General features: G+C 45.6%; 1 protein-coding gene and 1 pseudogene, besides 1 other annotated feature; both read left to right on the top strand.

Annotated features, from left to right (window-relative positions):
* The first annotated feature begins 16,748 nt into the window (after positions 1-16,748).
* Positions 16,749-18,556, top strand: rpl2 (ribosomal protein L2). One transcript has 2 exons: positions 16,749-17,657; positions 18,440-18,556. The coding sequence occupies exons 1-2, from the start codon at positions 16,749-16,751 to the stop codon at positions 18,554-18,556; spliced, it is 1,026 nt and encodes a 341-aa protein (YP_004849339.1).
* Positions 18,557-19,035: a sequence feature (degenerate portion of rpl2 exon 2 (see PubMed ID 11719578)).
* A 3-nt stretch (positions 19,036-19,038) lies between these two features.
* rps19 lies at positions 19,039-19,117 on the top strand (annotated as a pseudogene).
* The last annotated feature ends 276 nt before the right edge of the window (positions 19,118-19,393 follow it).

Genomic DNA, 19,393 nt, shown 5'->3' with positions numbered 1-19,393 from the left:
AAGGATGAAAGAAGAAAGATCGTCAGATCTTAAAGTTCGAAGTCGTCCTCTCCAGCACTCCTCTTAAGTCGCTTCTCTTTTAGAACTCAAATTCTTTGAGCCTGGACTGGACTAGAAATCCATTATTCGAGGGAGGACTATTCAACCTATTTTAGCTTAACCTGTGGAATCTTTTCTACATCTAAAAATAGAAATCTTCTTTCTTTTTTTTGGAACGCATTGCAATATTCTTTGCGCCTTCGGACCAGTCCGGAGGACTATCCATTAGAAGGTTAGGAGCAGTGAATTTATATTCTAGACCGCGGAGGACGAGTCTTATGAAACGTCTTAGGAAGTCTTATTCCAAAAACGACCACTTTTCTCAATGAATCTGCTCAGAAAAGAATATTGAAAAAGAATGATCTCAAATTCTTTCTCGAAAATGAATTCAGCCTCTATATATATATTCTTTGCGCCTCCGCTACTTTCAGAGGATAGGTCGGAGAATTCCACTCAAAATCCTCTCTCGTCTTAACCTCCCTTCTCAACGCATATTTCATTGCACCTTGTTCATTGATGTCTTCTTTCTGAAAAAAAAATATGAGATTTTGCCGTTAAGCGCGTGTAAAAGGTATCGATTGCTGGTGCTTTAGTTGATCCTAGTGAGGAAGGGGTCTGACTCTGCCAACAGTTACCGGCTTTCGTGAAAGCCCACTCCGCGGTGCCATAAGACAGGTCCTCCGTTTTAGAGTCCTTCTTCTTCTTTCTGGGAGTCCTCCTTCGGTTAATTACGGATGGTCCTACTTCCATATGGATAGTCCTACGGATAAGAATCCTGCGGACTCCGGACTACTTCCTTCCATATGGATGGTCCTACGGATAAATCACCTGGACCTTTCTTTGGCCCTGCGGACTCCGGACTGCGGACTACGGATAAATCCTGCGGACTGCTTCTAATGGATAGTCCTACGGATAAATCCTCCGGACCCTGGACCTTTCTTTGATGGTCCTAAAATAGAAGAAAGAAGACAAAGAGTGAAGCTTCTAGGGAAAAGAAATGTGGAAAATTCTCATTTGATTTGAAGGAGTGAAAAATCTCAAAAAAAGAGCTTAGGCACGGATTCTCCGACTTTTCCCTCTATATGGAGGCTACGCCCACTATTTCTTTTGGGAATATAGATTTGAAAGCCGCCTACCAAGGTAGTCAAAGGGAACGCCTTCGGGTGGGCACTCCTTTCTCTCGTAAATCCGCGCTAGCTAGCCTATATAAATAAGGACATGGCCTGTCGGAAAAGGTACGCCTCCTCACTCCGTGACATCCAGGTTTCGGCCTAAAGGGATATGACCTCAGAAGCGAAGACAAGAAAGCTAAAGCTCCGAAAAGAACCACAAATTTCTCACCCCTGGCTTACGGCATTTAGCTCGCTAATCGGAAACGCCGTTCCTAAGAAAAAACAGGACGCGCATGACCCCCTGCCGCCTATCTGTGCGCCCCTTTTGTGCTGGTTTGGAGCGGAGGCTTCGCTTTTAGCCGCGCTGCGGATTCGGAGGCTACGCCCTCTATTTGGCTTGGATATTTGAGCGGCAGATAAGGAGGCTGCGCCCACTATTTTTCTTGATACTCTGAAGCTTTTGGGGAGCCCACTACTCCTTCTGAGCTATTGGCTATTGGGGGAGCCCACTACTCCTTCCTTTGAGCTAACAGAGACAAGGAGAAGCTTTGCTTCCTCGCTAATCCTAGGCTCCCTTTCTGGAGCTCCATCCCATACATCCTATTAAGAAAAACCGGGAGCCGGTAGCTGCTACCGGACATTACTGAGCGGGGTTGGAAAGAAAAGCAAAAGGAAGTTAAGAAAGGATTGTTTCAAATCTGCTTTTGAACTCTTTTCCTACTCTCTTTCTGCTCTCTGACCCCTCTTTGCCGCGTGATGTTGATAGGGTGTATGGGCCTCCGCTCCTTAAAGGGAGCCTCGGATTAGCTCGGGCCTCGTAAAAACTCGGCTTCCTTAGGTTCCTATCGAGTTCCTCTTACATCTCTCCTAACAACAAAACAATAACAAATTGAAGAAAAAAATCTCTATAACTAGAATACGCCTCGCAAATTCTTTGCGCCTTCGGTTCCTTTCGAGACTTCCTTACATCTCTCATAACATCAAATTGAAGAAAAAAATCTTTCTAGCTAGAATTCCGCCTCATAAACTCGGCTCCCCTTCGGTTCCTTCCTAGATTGCTTATTTTCCACTTCATCGAAGAGGACCCTGCCTTCCGGCGGGTTTCCCTCTAATAGGTCCGGCCTCTGGAGCGCATACCCATCCGGCCCGTACCATACCATCCGGAACATACCAGGGACAGGGATATTACATTTCATCGGAGAATCCGTACCTCATTAGTTTTAATAACTTTTCTCAGTTTTAGCAAAATGAAGAATTTCGTATAAGAAGGATTTATGTCGAAGAGATTGAGAAGGATTCTTTTCCAATCTCACTGCTGGCTTGCTTTCAAGCTCTAGCTTCCGAAAGGATACTGTCTCGCTTTCGCAATATTCTTTGCGCCTGGACCTTTGTTTTTGGGGACTAGAAATCCATTATTTTGCACTTCTTCTTCTCTTTTATGCTCCTTGCTCCTTTTGTACCATTCTTAGAATTTCAAATGAGGTGAACATCCCGAAAAAAGACATCTTTTCTTGGCCCCCAGAACAAAAAAAGCTTTACTAGAGAAAGCCTAGGATAGAGACTCTTCCATGCAAGATCCTGATACACCAATGGGGCAATACCAGGCATTCCTCGCTTCATTCTTTCCACCAAGAGTGTACGAAGCCCACGGAGCGGTGCGAACTCAACTAGGGGAAAAGGCACCCGTCCCTCTTCCTATGGTCGAGCTACTTCCGTCCCTCTTTCGGCATCAAGTGATCGTACTGCGGACTCCTTTTCAGGGGTAGAACTGCGCACGTCTCGATCCTTAAATGAAAAAGAAATATGCCAGGCGTGAAGCTTAGAAAGTCTTATTCATTCCTTGGACCACTTCCCTTTTCTCGAAGAAGGCGGCTAAGACCAAGATCACGAGTCTGCTGTTTTCAGTGTCCTCCGTTGAAGCTTAGTTGGGTAGAATATCGATATGGGTCCTATTTCCCAGTTGTCCATTCTCATGAATTAGCCTTGAAATACTTGAAAATAGAGGCTTTTCACCGCAGAGTCAAGTTGGGAGATCTCAAAGTCAATGAAAAGAGATCGATTTGAGTAGCGATCGAAGGAAAGGACTGCTGCTTCCACTGGTGCCTTTGGGATGGGACAGAAAGAGAAGGATACCTACCCGTTGGGGTTCGCCTCGTCCCTCTCCAACGTCGAGTTACTTTCATTTCATTCTTGGACTGGTCGAGACGTGTATCCAGCACCCTAACCCATTTTCTGTCTTCGACCTTGACGGCTAAACTGGGTAGAAGGGAAATGGAATCAAAGGAAAATGAATGCAAACGGGTCAAAATAATGGATTTCTAGGTGTCTAGCCTTCGCATATTTCATTGCACCTTAAGCCTTTCTTTTTTGCCTTGGGACTACTTCCGCCACTTCTTACAACTACGGCTACAGCACCCTCTCCTGGCAAGAAAAAGAGGTACTACTTCTGATTCCCCTGCCCCGATCCCTACGATTGATTCTGAGTTCGCCGACCCTTCACTTTGAATTGACTCTTTTAATAGAGTGTCCAGCCCCAAATAAGAAGGAATTTCTTCTTTCCATCTTCTCTCATTCTTTGAGCCTTGCATTTTCTTCATTTGAGCTAATAAACCAGTCATCACCTACGGCAAGGAATCGAAATTCTCGTTAACAAGAGAAAGAGACCGATCTGACTCGTCCCCTCTTCCTCCTCCGCGACTGGGGCTTCCCTCTCCTTTTAGTCGAGGAGTTGAACCCCTCTGATTTTATGGATTGGTCGAGTCATTCCTCTCGCACTCCTCTTAAGGAATCAATGAAGAGGGTCGAGTCATCCCTCTCGCACTCCTCTTAAGTCGATCTTAAGAGAACCTTCGGTCTCGGTCAATTACATCGACCCTATCTCATCACTTAGTGATTTGGGCAGGAGCGGAAGAGGTCTATCCTGGGATCTCACTTTTCTGTGCTCGGTGATTTAGTTCTAATCTTTTCCACCCACTTAGCGGTAAAGAAGGTATACTCCTTTTGTCCGAATTAGGCGTTGGCATCTCAACTGGAAAATCTCTCAGCTCCCGGAGCCGTGGAGTGGAGTTTGCTAAACCTTTTCGCTTAGACCGTACTCCGTGAAGCAATCTCTCTTCAGATGATCCGATAGTCTATGGGGTGGTATAACTCTCATATGACGGTTAAGCACCCTATGCGTCTTTCAACCCGGTTGCGGACCGCAGGCCTTGGCTTTCAGTCCGCTTCTCGAGTTCTCATCTCGTCATGGACGTAGAGCAAAGAGACTCGTTGTGATGTTAGCTTTCGCGGCGTGTAATCACGTGGTCTTAGCTCTTTCCTTAGCACTTGGCCTTATAGTGCCTCCCTCCTCCGTAGGTTATATAAGACAGCGACTGATTGAGCCCCTCTTGCCGCCTGAGCTCCTGTGGAGGCGTACCCAGACGAGGAAATCAGAGATCTCTATGAGTACACTCTCTTTCGCGCCTGGATGCGACAGTATCCAGCCTATAGTGGAGATGTAGGATTGATATGGATCCCGAGATTACCCTTTTCTCAATCCTGAATGTCCCTGAGTACTGGTACACGCCTGAATCCAGAGTGAAGGTTCGGTATCAAATGAAGAATGTACGACTGGGCAAGGCTCTTAATATGAACATCCTTGAATTACCGGAGTTAAGACAGAGTATTCATGGGCAAGAGTTTCATCATCTATGTTAGTACCGCTACGTGGGCTTCTCTATCAAGATCTAATTCCCTTTCTCAGCCGATTCAGCCTCAGCGGATCATGGCAAGATCTCAATCTCAGAAGAGAGCTGCTCTCGATATTCTAACCCCAAGATCGACTGATTACGATCCGGAAAGAAGCTTTCTTCGTCCTACCCCTCCGTTAGGCGCAAAGAATTTGCGAGGCGAAGGTTATGAAATAACTCGACTGTAAGGACTCAAGAAATCCACTTAAACAACTTCAACAACGGAAACCGAGACAGACGAAGTGGAATCCCTTTCAGAGAAGAAAGGATTACAATGACATACCCAGTAAACCAGTTTCAAGGCCGGTCAAGAGAGATAGCAGCCTAGCCTCTCCGAGCCTTCGCACCGCGTAGTGGGCAGCTGCCACTGACTTTTCTACTCATTCAGTAGTTCCTAAGAGCGGATTTCCGGCCTGTGCCACTCCAATCCCTATGGTCGTGTGATACCCTATCCGCAGCTGATCCTGAGTTCTAGCTTCCGCTTTCAGTTCGTGGGGTGAGAACTGAGTTCGAATGATGATTCCCAGCTGGAGCATATATGTGAGAACCTATATGGATAAGCCTATGCCTCGGTAAAGCTGAATAACGAAGCAGCATAATGATAACGTCCGCAACTAAATGAACACCGAAGCAACTAATCGGTCCGGCTCTTCTCCCGTAGAATGACTTATTCGGAAAGATCCCTTGTGACTCCGATCGAACTCATGATGTTCGGAACCTGCCTGGTTCGAGATTGAAGTAATTGTGCTCCTCAAACAAGAGGCTGATGCAAGAGCCGCAGCTCTATTAAACTACGTAGGACTCCGGAGGCTGAATGCAAGATTCGTTCTTCTTATTTAGGTTCGTTGCCGTAGGTAAGTTGCTCTTTCTAAAAGGTAATTGTCTGTAGAAGAAGAAAGAGTAGGTCCCCCGACCGAAGTAGGAGATGCTATAGATAGGAAGACAAAGTCACTCTAGCAAGCTAGGGAACGAACATCTACAGCGGTATTCGCGGACGAACTATTCTCTCTTTCGTCAAGAGCTTTCTCATCATACTGAGTCGGGTAGTAGTAGCTTTACTGAGCAGGGTCGGAGCCCTTGCAGTCTCTGTTTAAGTTGGGTCGGCTGAGGCGGTAGCTTCAGTAGTTGCTGGAGAAGAGTTTCAGAGGTTCTTTTGTTCGCTCGATCGTAAGGCCAATAGCCTAATTTATGAATTTACGGATCGATGCCTTTATTTTCTCATATTCAAGACCAAATACCGGAACTAGACCAGGAAGCGACTCCTGCTTCAACTTGCTCTGGGGGAGAAAAGACTTTGAGTGACCTTTCAGCGGACGACTACTGTGTCAACTTCTGGGCGAGCTGACTCTGAGAATGAATACTCTTCCGAGACGGATGCCTATGAAAGAGATCATACACGAGGTCCCAAGCTGCTGACTCTGATTCAAGATCTCATGACTCTGGAAGTCGAGCTCCTTCATACCGATATGAGCCCCTTGGATAGACTTTTGAGTCTTCGGAAACTGAGTGAGACTTGTACTTATTCCGATCCGAGATGCTACCGCTACGTGGGCTTATTAAACGAATACCTCTGTAGTCTGGGGTAAGCCGTTTCACCCTAGCTTTTCGTACTTATTCTGATCATTCCCTTTTTGAAATAGTTCTCTTCCCTCAACTAATACTCGGAGAATACACTTGGCCGGGAGCTTACTTTCTTCCTATCCCATATGGGGAATACAATAAGCAGCAACCAAGGGTTCCGACCTCTTCAACTCCTTTTTCTCATACTAACTTCTTCCTACTCAATCTGGGAAATCCGGGTTAGCTGGCCCCTCTTGATCTGGGTCTTACCTTGAGTCCCTAGCTTCCGAGACAGATGATTCTTATTCCATGGAAGAAGGAAAGAGGGAAGAACTGAGCCCCGCACCCCATCCGGTCAATCCAATCCAGTCGATCCTATTCAGACCTCTCTATCTCTAACTCGGTCGACCCTACTCAGTAAAGCAGCAAAGGCAAGGGCTCGGGCTAACGGATCATACCAAAGCCTAAACTGGGACTTCCCTTGATTCCGCAACGGATCCCTCAACTGCTCCTGATTCCCTCTCTCCACACTCTCCTCAACTCATCTGGAGCTTGATTTTTTGACTCTAATGTAATGGAAGAAGGGTCGGGCAGAAGGTGCTTTCTTTGGCTTTGGCCGGCCGGCCTTTCTTCCGAGTCATATAGTCAGAAATCTATGTCCACTCTATCTAGAGCTTCGTCAACTCTGAATGAATAGTGAGAGACCCGACTCAATCTGACTCAGGATGTGACCTTGCTGCTTCTGCCTCAACTGGTGGAGCATCCCGATCCTATCCCGGTATTTTCAGAGTAGATAAGCTTTCAAGCTATTTAGCTAAATTCCTCTCTAGTCGAGAACGGGTCGTATTCTTTTCAAGAAGTCTTTTTTTTAGAAGAGCGATCCCGTATCAGTCGTCTTCTTTTTCTGACTAATTAAGCTACTTCTCCCTCTGACCTTGATTCTGATGTTCCCTAGCTAAAAAAGAAGCTTCAACTTCAACTAAAGCTTCTCCAGCTACAAGAACGGATGGCGCATCCTCTCCGTACTCTGGTCGTGTAACCGGTCGGTCACCTTCACCTCTTTCATCCTCTTTTCATGTGGTTCAAAATGGACTCAAAATCAGCCTAAATCCCGGTTATTAGCCAAGAAAGAACGTCAAATCACCCATTTTTCAGTCATTTACGAGGTCAAATGGACAGTTTGAGCAATGTCCGGGAATCATCCAAACCGGGAAACTGAAATCAAGTAAGAAATTGGGAGTCCAGCCAGTTGAAAGCCTTATCATTCAAGAGATGAGGCTTTCTCTCCTTTCAGTCGAGACCTCTTGTCTGTCGACTTTCTTGCTGAGTACGGAAACCGAGTGAGAGATTGAACTCTGTTATCTTTGATCAGAAATGAGATTGCGCAAATAAGGAGATGAATAATAAAAGCTTATCAAGAACAAGAGACTGAGCATCATCTTCCGCTGGAACAACTAAAGCAAGAGCTTTTTTCAGACTCTGGATGACCAAGCAAATAATAATAGAAAGCGCGGACGATTAGCTTCCTTCCTTGAGATGGAGGGGATCGGTCTCGGCTTTCCCTCTGGGGCTCGGAGATTTCCTCTTGGTATGGTTCCGAGGGAACCTTTCTATTCTATAAGGGGTCGGCGAATCGGTTCGGGGATCGGATTTCTTCTTCTTCTCGGACCGAGGGATCGGCTTCGAGCTTCCCTTAAAGTGATTTACCCATATATGATTTGCTGCCCTACTAATTAGTAGAAAGAATCACAACCCTTTTGAAGTAGAAGGAACTAACGAAAGTAGTTCTATCCTATTACTGACTCAAATACCTTTTTTAGGGGTCGAACTAAGTAAGAACCCTTTGTCGGCTAATAGGTTCTTTAAGGGAGGAGTTTGAGTTCTTCCTATTTCTAGGCCATTCCTTTCGCGGCGAATCGGTTGAAGCTCTGATTCTATTATTAGCTTTCTTATCGACTTATATCTGATGAGAGAAAATTCTTGAGCAGTTGAGCAGAAGAGAAAGAGGAAGGAAAAATGCTCCTCTCTAGTCCGGACAGGAAGAAATTTCAGACTTATCTCTTGCACCGCCAACACCTGTCTCAGTTTATTAAGTTGCTTTGTCTGAGAATAGGTTCTGTAGGGTATCGGCTTTCAGCTCTGATTCTCTGATCTTGAACTTTGTCGGCGAATCCGTTCTTTCAATTTCTGGAAGTGAATATGGAAGAAAGAGTCAAAAGGACGGCGTCAAGTCAAAGTAGCTTGCTTTCTTTCTTCTTCCTGAAGTTTCTCCTACGTCAACGAACATTTGTCTCATTCAACTCTCATATTACATTGAGCCTCGCATATTTCATTGCACCTTGTTCATTGATTTTCTTCCTTTTCTGTGCCGTACTTCCGCGGAAAAATGAGTGATCCTTTGCTTTCGGAGACAAGACCTGAAAGAAAAGAGTGATAGCAGGACTCGGTTAGAACTAGTCGACGAGGGGAAGGTATGAATGAATACACGACTGCTCTATCAAATAGGGTAGAAAATCAGTCGAGGGTGTGCTTCCTCAGTCTAATATAATTATGATAGATCAGAAAGAGCTCTTTACTAGCTTCATGGCGAGTTTATTTTATGGCATCTTTTCACGTCAAAAAAGGAGAAGCTCAAATTCTTATCCCGAGATCCGGCTCGCGTGATCGATGAAGGGGGGAATTGCGTGAATGAGGAGACCGGGGGGTCGACGGACCTACCTCTCGGCGAATCCTTCTTTTCTGAGACTAGAAAGCGGTTCGGAGAAAGAAGAAAGGATCAATGAAATTTGAGTAAGGAGAGGTTCAAAGAATATTTCAGACTGTAAGGAGAGGAGCGAAAGCGGCTCGACTGTAAGGAGAGGAGCGAAAGCGGCTCGACTGTAAGGAGAGGATTTCAGTGCCAAAAACAAGGTACCTACTTCTCATTCCACTACTTAAGGAGAAAGTCTGATGAAAGTGATCGTACGTACGTACTCTGAGGAAACTTCTGTTAGTGCGCCTCTTTCTTTGAATTTTCCCTCTCCTCATGTAGAGATTCTAACTCTTATTCTAAGACACAAGGTAAGAAACTCCATTTCTTGTGCCGCTCTGTGGGCCTAGATTGCTCTATAGCTCGCTTGGGAAGCAGGTCGACTTCTCTTTCTCTTCTGCTGAGAATGAACCAAGGGCTTTCTTCTTTCTACTTCCCTGTCTTCCTCCTCCCGGCTTTTTTATATGCTTTTGCAGTCTCTTCAAATTCACGGTCTTCTTTAGCCCAAGACTTGGCCTTGGCGATCATGTCATCGACATAGACATTTCCTTCTCTTTCATAGTAGGGTCAGAGTCATGACTCGCTCCTACCTCGCCCCGGCTTAGACCAAAGGCATCACCTTCTGCCCTCTTATCTGATATGGTGAGCCCTTTTCTCTCGGGCCATCTGGATTATATCAATAGAAAGGATTTGGCCAGCATCCCATGTCCTCCAGTCTTGTCCACCAGAACATCGATCTTCAAATCATTTTCTTAGTGAGGGACTTGTGAGCATTTCATCTCCTTACCCTTCGCCTCTGGTTATGGGGGCCGGCCTCCTTTCCACTTTCTTACTATAGAGCCGGGCGGCAATGAAAGCGATCCCCCCTCCCCGGTGTGTGTGCCCTTCCCTCAGCTCTAGACCGTCGCCGCTCACTTTCGTTCTTCTACCATATATATTAATGGATTCATTCTTTTTTGGCACGGAATGCAAACAAAGAAAAGACGAGGACCAGAACCCAAGACCCTTCCCTTTTTCATAATAAGGTCTATCCTCTTCGAGATAATATGATAACGCAATATTCTTTGCGCCTTGAGAAAGCTCTTCATTATTGAATAATAAGATATGACTGCGAATGAAAAGAGAGCGAGCAGGGGAGAGTCGATTCTTCTTTTTCTTCCTTTTCAGACCTATTTCAGTTCCCTTTCCTAGTACTGGAAAGATCTGAGCAAGGTTTTCCCATGGTGAGATTCAAGTTTTCTTCTCAAATCCTCGGATCTCGACTTTCAGATCTTGGACATGAGAAAGAAATCTCATAAATCGTGCAAGCGGGAAAGACTTTTCAAGGATGAGTTGGATCTCTTAGCATTTACTTAAGAGAACTATATCCGTCATTGACCCTATCTCTCCTCTCATCACCTTCGCACCAGGGATTTCACTGGGCCGGTGTATTCGGAGACCACTTTTCCTCTTCAAAGACTTTGCATCCAAAAATTCTTTGGTGTGGAATCCCTTTCTCAGTCTTATCGAGAAGATGGGATTTTCTCTTTATTGCAATTATTTCTTATGAGAAGATGAGCACTGAATATCTGATCGAGACTACTACCACCTCACATGAGGCAATTCTTCAAGAACTGAAACCCCATCTAAATCTGGATCTAAAATCAAGCGGAAATCTTCTCAAATACTTTGAGCCTTGCTGACCGGGGTGAGTGGAGATGGAGAGACTTATGCCTCCTTTATTTACAATCTCTTTCGGGCAGGCTTTCTTTTTCTTTTCCCGTAGAAGTCAAATCTCTTTTTTTACATAAAATCCCAGTAAGCCGAGGAGGGAGGCAAAGGTCTTCCTCTCCTACTGGATGAAAGTCCCTTTCAAGATCAGACTGCCGATTCATCAGACTCGGCAGCCGGTTTCCACAACTACCCTCATAGTTCATGCTTTCTCTTTCAACCTTCTTCTTCCTTCTTCTGGCAGTCGCTGACTTGGAGGCGACTCCCTTTCCAACTCAGAATAGAGTAAAGGCGCAAAGAATATTGCGTGAGAATTTGATCCTTAAGTTTCTTCTTGTTATGGTAGGCTTTCTCTTTCTGACTTAATAGTATAGGAATAAAATGCCAGTTTAGTCAGGCCTGCACGACTTCTAAGTCGCTTCCCTTCTAGCCACTCCTTTCATTGAGATGGACGGAAGCCCTGCTAGCGAAGGAATGCATCCAACAGTCTTCTGTCTCATTGGTCCTCTCATGCTAGAATTGGCTCAAGAATCCACTTTCTTCTCCCGGAAATCACTGAAATTTGAATAGATGACTGAGAAGACTTCGATCTGATACCTCTCGATGAGGAAATGCGCATTTGTATTATTTCTCCCCATCTCGATCTCTACATTATAAGAGAAATGCCCACGGAGTTCATATAGTATGAATGACTTTGAAGGTCCGACGCCTCAATGAACATCCATAAATAAAGAAAGGAAAGGAGTGCAAGAGGGAGCGGTATTCTAGTAGAGTAGCTAAAGGCTTGACTCAAAGATATGGTCTCGATTACGAGGAAGCCCTTATTTACCCCACCCCGGTAGCCAAGATTCAGTCTCTTCGTCTCCTGCTCTCTATTGCAGCGAATCGAGATTGGCCTCTCTTCCAATTAGATGTTCCAAATGCCTTCCTGAACGGGGACCTACAGGCAGAAGTTTACATGAGTGCCATTTACACATTGATGAGTAACTTCGAACAAGAGAGGTCAACTTCCGTGGAAGCCAAACAAAGGACGGGGCCGAGAATCTGTGATCGATCCGAAGAACCAAACCACTGCCAGATACTCTTCTCCTTCCCCTTCGTACTACCGAGATTCTTGCCCGCCTTTCTTTCGGCTTAAGAAGGCAGAAGTTCGTAACTCGTTGAGAATGGGCCTTTTAGGGCTGGATCTAAAAGCTCTCCAAGGTCTTGCGGATCCTTCGTGAGAGGTTTTGGCGGCCGTGTGAAGCTTAGCTTGCTTTAGCAGCCACGTGATGATTCGACGTTCGTGGTAGGCGTAGGAGCTGGGCGAAGCGGTAGCGAAGCTCTGGTGGTGATGGAAGTGCGCGGTGAGCGTAGTAGCCCCCTTGGGCATCCTCTTTGTACAACCAAGCAAGCTAGTAAGGGCCGGAATGGAATCTTTTATCTAGTCTAGAATCGGATCTGAGGTGAGGCTACTAGGATTGGAACAAGCGAGGAAGGAGTGAGCACAAGCGGAGCTTAAGCGCTCGACATGCAGTTAGCTCAAAAGATCTGAGTGGCCGAGCGAAGCCCACCTCTTTCTGTCTTTGTGAAGGGTGAAGGTGAAGCAACCTAGCATCACTTTAGATAGGAGCGGATGTAAACCTACACTCATTCATTGATCTATTTTGATGGGCCATAAAGAAAAAATGGGGAGGCTCAAAGAATTTGAGAAGGAGTGGGAACCTACGGCAAGGAAGAAAGCCTAGGGATCAGATCTTGGTCTGGATCCGGTGGTTCGCTGAATTCGGGACCGCTACGTGGGGATGGTTCTTCGGTTCGTCACATAAAGGGTAAAGATATTCTAACCTCTCCCTATCGGTGCTTCGCACCTCTCCCCCTCTCCTTCTTCTACAACTCAGTCTCGACTGATTTTCGTACTTATCTGAGAATACGAATCACCTATACAGAAAGAATTTACGGGGTTTATTCAAAGTGCACAATGAGATGATCTCATTCATCAAGAGAGTTGTTGGGTGATTAAACGGGGTTTAAACCAGAAGTCAAATCCCTCCTTCTTCTTACTCTAACTGGTATTCGTAAATACCTTGATTTATCATCAGACTAGATATGAAAATAGTGTGATATGATAGCTTGAGGCGCGTCCTACGAACTTTCAAGTGAAAGAGTAGAGATTCTATGAAATGGACGAAGACACTGAAAGATCTCATTCCGATTGTTCTCTCTCATGAACAAGAGATGAGGCCGCCTCAGCCAACCTAGGAGTGGGATGACGCTACTTATCTAGAGAACTACTGATGGTAGGTACATAAACTTCAACACAAGACCAAGGGCTACAAGACAAGAAGAAGAAAGTTTGAGTGGATAAAATCAGTTCCAACAAGATCCAGTCCGGAGGACTATCCATTATCAGGGCTTAACCGCTCAATTCACATCCATAAATAAAGGGGTCCGCCCCGCCCCCTCAACTCAGAAGCTTTCTTAGATTAGGGAGCTCAAGAAGTAGGGATTTGACAAGCTAGTCAACTCAAGCAAAGCAGTCCGATCAGCGATTCCTCCATCAATGATCAATGCAAGCGGAAGTCACCTCTCTTTCTTCTCTCTCCAGGCTATTCTGAAAGCTGCTAGCTACCAGAACTCATAAAGAAGTTCAACTAGAGGAATTCAAGCCCTTAGCTCATTAGAGCGATTCTCCCTCATACCCCTGCGAGATAAGTCAATATTAGACTTCTGGTAAGAGTTTTTCAGCTATATTGAAGAATGCGCTAAGGTCAGAATCAATCCCAGATCTTGGAGCCTATTGAATTGACTACTGATTATATAAGTAGGGCATGAGAAGGGAAGTCGCGAGAGGATCGGAAGGGAACCCCACCGAAGAAGCCCCCCTGGATTGACTTTCTAACTCAGTATCATCGGTTAGAAGCAGACGACGGAAAGATAGGACAACTTTTTCTCTATCAGACCTAGCCATCCCTCGTTATGAGGAAGCGAATAAGCTGCTCGCCCATGTTCAGAGGAAGCGGCAGTCGCAGTTCTTCTTCTTTCCAGCTCTTCGTCTTCTTCTTGAAGTTGAAAAAAGGAGAATGAGTTCGATCGATTGGTAAGAAAGAGAGTATAGCCTAGCCCTTTTTCTAAACTATCTTTCGGGTAGAGTCTCATCCCCCCATAATCAAGTAGCGTCCACTAAAACTAAAAAGGACCTTTGTTTTTGGACGTCCTGGAGGCTCAAAGAAGATTTCGAAGAGGACGAGTCTTATTCCACTAAGAGGAGTTATTGACAAGTCAAAAGGTTTAAGACGAAGGTTTTTTTAGTTCCCAATATGGATAGTCACCTGGACCTTTATTTGGGGGACGATCTTTGAATATTGAGAAGGAAAAATAGCATTTAATAAGGAGCAAAGAATATTGACGAAAATCAGAATGAACTCATTAACTCGAATTCAAGAATCATTATGATGTTCATTGTACTCCTTCATTGATTTCACTCTTTTTGACGGAGGGAAATGCTAGGTTTTGGGCCTATAAAGTAGCAAGAAATCATGAAAAATCAGTCATTTTTCGACAATTTTCGTTAAATAGAAATCTTTGATTTACTATGAAAAAGAAGCAAAAAAGCCGGGAAATAGCAAGGCATTGTCCTATTTGATTTTCGAAATTCACATTGATCAGTTCTAGTTTGAGTTTCTGGTCCGGATACTGACAGGTCTATTCTTTATTTCACTCCAGGTTATGGGTTATTCAATCATAATGATTCTTTCATTCGAGTTAATGAGTTCATTCTGCTTGAATTATCGTTAATGAGCCCGTAGTTAGGAGTATTAAGACCGGTCCGGAGTCCTACGTCCGCAGTCCTACGTGCCAAAGAAAGGTCCAGGGTCCGGAGGATTTATCCGTAGGACCATCCGTAATTAACCGAAGTAGGACCATCCGTAATTAACCGAAGTAGGACTATCCATATGGAAGTAGGACTTTCCGTAATTAACCGAACTTTGCGCCTAGCCTTCTCTTTCTCCTACGCGGAAGCGGAGCGTAGCAGAAAGAGCCGCAATATTCTTTGCACCCTTGCTTGAGAAAAGAAAAATCGCAAGTCTAATTCTCTAAGGGATAGTCCTTCCAGTCGCTTCGCTTCGCGCCTCCTACGCGGAGGACTATCCATTCAAATTAGATTAGACATCTGTGGATTCTTCTTATTCTTAACGAGCTCATTCTGCTTTAATTTAATTCGCAGATTCGTAATGAAGCTCATCCCATTTTTTTCATGGATCCAAAAAAATCATGGAATCATCTTTCTTTCATTTCAGGAGTAAGCTGACTAAGATAAGAGTTCAAGTGTCCGTAATACAATACGTCATGAAAAAAATTTGTGCACTCTTTCCCATTATACTTTCGACCTTCCTAGGACCCTACATTGCCATATATGGCAGGCTAATTGATGCTTTGGGTTGGGGCGGTCTCTTACTTTTCTTTTTAATCCTTTTGAGTCTGATGCTCTTTCTTCATATTTTCAGAGCAAAATATTTTCGAAAAATCAGAGGTGGTAAGATCATTTTTTTGAGCCTCTATTTCATCATTCTTTTTTGCATCTCGTTCTTTGCCTACAGTCTGCGGAACCTATTGTTTTCTACGGCCTTCTTAGTCGTCTTTTGCGCGACCGCCGCCCCTAATTATGATTTTGTATATTTCTCCCTCGATCCAACCCCAGAAGATGAGAAACCTCTTTCCTACGACCATACTTTATATGATCCAACTTCTCTGCATCCTGATTCTTCTTCTCTGCATCCTGATTCTTCTTCTTCGCCTCATCATCAGGAATCTATACCACCTGTAGTAGATGTGGATATGGATACCTCTGATTCTTCTTCTTCGGGGGAAGCCGAAGCCTTTCTTCAAGAGGTCCTGTCGGAGCTTCGGTCCCCTACTCCATCTATACCACCTGTAGTAGATGTGGATATGGATATCTCTGATTCTTCTTCTTCGGGGGAAGCCGAAGCCTTTCTTCAAGAGGTCCTGTCGGAGCTTCGGTCCCCTACTCCATCTATACCACCTGTAGTAGATGTGGATATGGATATCTCTGATTCTTCTTCTTCGGGGGAAGCCTTCCCTCAAGAGGAAGAGGTCCTGTCGGAGCCTCGGCCCCCTACTCGAAATATTTCTCTTGAGACCTCAATTAGAAATAGGCTCAGAATATTAGAAGGAAAAGAATCAAGGTTTCTTCTGGGTATGTCGGCGGAAGAATTTTGGGAAAGGGAGGTCAAGCAAAATCTGGACGAGAGTCTGACTCAGAACCAATATAATTGGCGGCTCGACTTCCAGAGTAGGTACTGTCAAATAATGGAAAAAAGACATCTTTTATCTGAGGGAGTTTTACACATATTCAAAGGGGATCGCAACTTGCAGGCGAATGCTCCTTCCGATCTGATCGAGTGCATCTTCGACTTTTGTACGTATCTCCGGGATAAAATAAACGAGAACGAGGCCCGCAGCAGTACGGAGGAGGAGAGGGATCACATGGAACTTTCTTTTCTAGATCTCATCGTGGAGGATATTAAGAGACATGGGCCAAGCTCCCCCTATATCAGGAATATCCTGGACCACTAGACACTCTAATATATATAGGATTTCTTTTCATAAATGACCGCTCCGACGGAGCAAAGTGATTTTACCGGAGGACTCCCAGAAAGAAGAAGAAGGAAAGCCATCAAAAAAGTTCAGACGAGACCGAAGGAAGGGAGGGGTTTCGGAATTTTTCTGAGGATAGGAGTAGGAGGACGATCAGAGTTGTCTAAGTAATCTCTCTGATCTTTTTTCTATATTCTACTCAATCAATTGTTGAGGAATGGGATTTTCCTTTATTAGGGGCGGCGGAAGAGAATGATTACGATCTCGACAAAGAGACAAAGCCAAGAGGGGAGAGCACTTAGACAATTCACTTTGAGTACAGGGAAGTCCGCTGGTAGGAATTCCTCAGGGCGTATTACGGTTTTTCACCTCGGGGGTGGATCGAAGCGATTGCAGCGAAGAATTGATCTGAAACGAAGCACTTCGTCTATGGGCATTGTGGAAAGAATCGAATATGACCCTAATCGTTCTTCTCGGATCCATCCAGTACGATGGATCGAGGGGGTCCGCCAGAGGAAATGCAAGACTCAAGAGGAGTTCGCTCCTAAGCCTCAGATCCTCGAACCTACCACGACCACCATCCGCGGCCTATTTTCGTTCTCTTCCCCGCCCGGGAAGGTGGATCAAAGAAAGGTAGCTTCCTTCTCTCCTGGACGGATGGCGGCTTATGTAGTGGTCGGCCTTCCTACCACCAGGATGCCTCCTTGGTCGAGGAGCCCCGATACTAGTACTAGGAAGGGCGCAGGAAGCAAAAAAACTTGCGCGAAGGACCTTTTCTTCTCCGCCTTCTCCTCTCAAAAGACCAAGGGAGAGACAGCATCCCTTTCCTTCGGTAGCTCTTTTGCTTTCCCAAGGGTAGCGGTAGCTGGGGCAAAGCCCGCTTTCTTCGCTCCGCGAATGAGAGAGAAAGTCAGAGGAAAAAAGACGTTCTCTCTTTGCGAGGTCCGAAAGTGGAGAACGCATAGCATTCTCTGGGCACATAGGATGAAAGGTAAAGCTGCCCTTTCTTGGCGGAGTTTTAGGCGGCAAGAGACTTTAGGGCTTGTTGGAGGTGCTGAGCATAAGGAATCGAAAGCAGAGAGGGATCAAGGTAGCTTACCTGCCAAGCCGATAGGCGAAGGGCCGAAGGATGGAGCGTGCAAAGTCAATCGTGTACCTGTCGTGTGACCCGTTGGTCCTAAGCAATGTCTTGCGCGAAGGGACCCACCTAGAAAAGCTCGCCTTTATCTTAGGGGGGCACTAAAATGGAACTTCGATCGGATGCGGGTATCCAATCCCGCCGCTGAGATGTCAAGCGGATTCCTGGGCGTTGACGAATGGCCGGCCACCTTTGACGTTAGAAGAGCAAAAGGCCCGGGGCATAGCTGGATGAACCAATGTGAATGAGTGTAAGCTTCGTGACCCGAAGACGATTGGTGCTGACCACACTAGGTGCTACCGTGGTAGCAAGAGAGGCCAGGCGGTGACAATTGAGAGGTTCTCACTGAGCATTCCTAGTCACACGGGAAGAGAGGTCAAATGGCAAGGCCATACGCCCGTTTGGCTCCTCGCGGAGTATAGCTCACATCCAAAGAAAGATCTGATTGGGGAACGGGGCAAGGCCCATGAAGCTCCGGCAGAAAGGGAAGGCCTGCCAGGCCGTATGCCCATGGGTGCAGGATTCTTCGAAAAAGCGCGGGCTGACTCGGAGACCTGGGACCTTGGCTTAGGAAGGAATGAAGGGGAGCTCTTCTCGCTTTCTCCGCCAGTGGCTTATGTAGTGGGAAGGCCGACGACTACACAGACTCTATACCAAGTCAAGGAACGAAGCTCTTTCTCTCTAGTTGGCAAGGCTTTTTTTTGTCTATTTAGAGAGAGGGGGCTTGAAGTTCTTAGGAAGAGCCGTAGGAGGCAGCTCACGTACGGTTCGGGAGCCGAGCCCCAGCACAGGGACTTAGGTCAACACTTATTTAATAGCCAGTCATAAATGTTCAGCGGGCAAGATGGTGATGAATTGCGATTGGTCCAAACCTTCGACCAGCGACTTATTGCGACCCGCCCAGAATGGCCATACATACTAAGACCTTATTCACACAGCGAAGAAAGGCCGAATAGAAGGGGAGGGGGCACTGGCTGCTTCTTGGCCACGCCCCCCCGCAACTAGATACGAGATACTTGATAGAAATTCTCAAATAGGAAATTGCGTACCATTCGCCGATAGTCGTATATATAGGAAATGGGTAGAATCTCAAATAGGAAATTGCGTACCATTCGCCGATAGTCGTATATATAGGAAATGGGTACATGATAGAGAATCTCATCCAGGTCAAAGCGCAAAGCTGGCTCGAGCCGCAGGAACTTTTGCTAAAATAATGAAGGAAGCAGCACCCCCTACACTCTCTCTTAGGCTTGTGCGGCTACCGCTCCGTGGGGGTCTTGATTCATTGATTCCCGATGCCCCGAGCTACTAAAGACTAAAGGAGGTAGACCTTCGCTCTCACCTTGAGGGAAGCCCACCAAAGCGGGATTTCGGGCAGGGGTGGGGAAAAGGAGAAATGAGTGAATGCCAGATCTATATATATGGAAGGGATCTTTAGTTGATGCATTCCTCTTGAGAATGAAGAAGAATCGAGATCCTCCTTCCCCGTCACACACCAACTGGAAAGAAAGAGAAATTATTATAGTCTTTCTACTCTTTCTCATTTTCTTTTCCTTAAGCTATGATAGGATAGGTCTGATCTATTCCATGATCAGATTTTCAATATTATGTCTTTATGGGGGTCCAGAATCTAATGTTCTACAGGACCTTGACACAAAAGGCTGATGATCTGAAATGATATTGGACACCAAGGTTCAAAGAATATTGAAGTCCTTTAATACAGACAGAAAAAGCCCTGGAGAAGGCCCCGCGTCTTCCT

This window comes from Cucumis sativus (assembly GCF_000004075.3).
Source record: "Cucumis sativus mitochondrion chromosome 1, complete sequence".
Lineage (NCBI taxonomy): Eukaryota > Viridiplantae > Streptophyta > Magnoliopsida > Cucurbitales > Cucurbitaceae > Cucumis > Cucumis sativus.
Note: the sequence above shows the minus strand (reverse complement) of the source record. Positions and strands in the feature narration are given on the sequence as shown.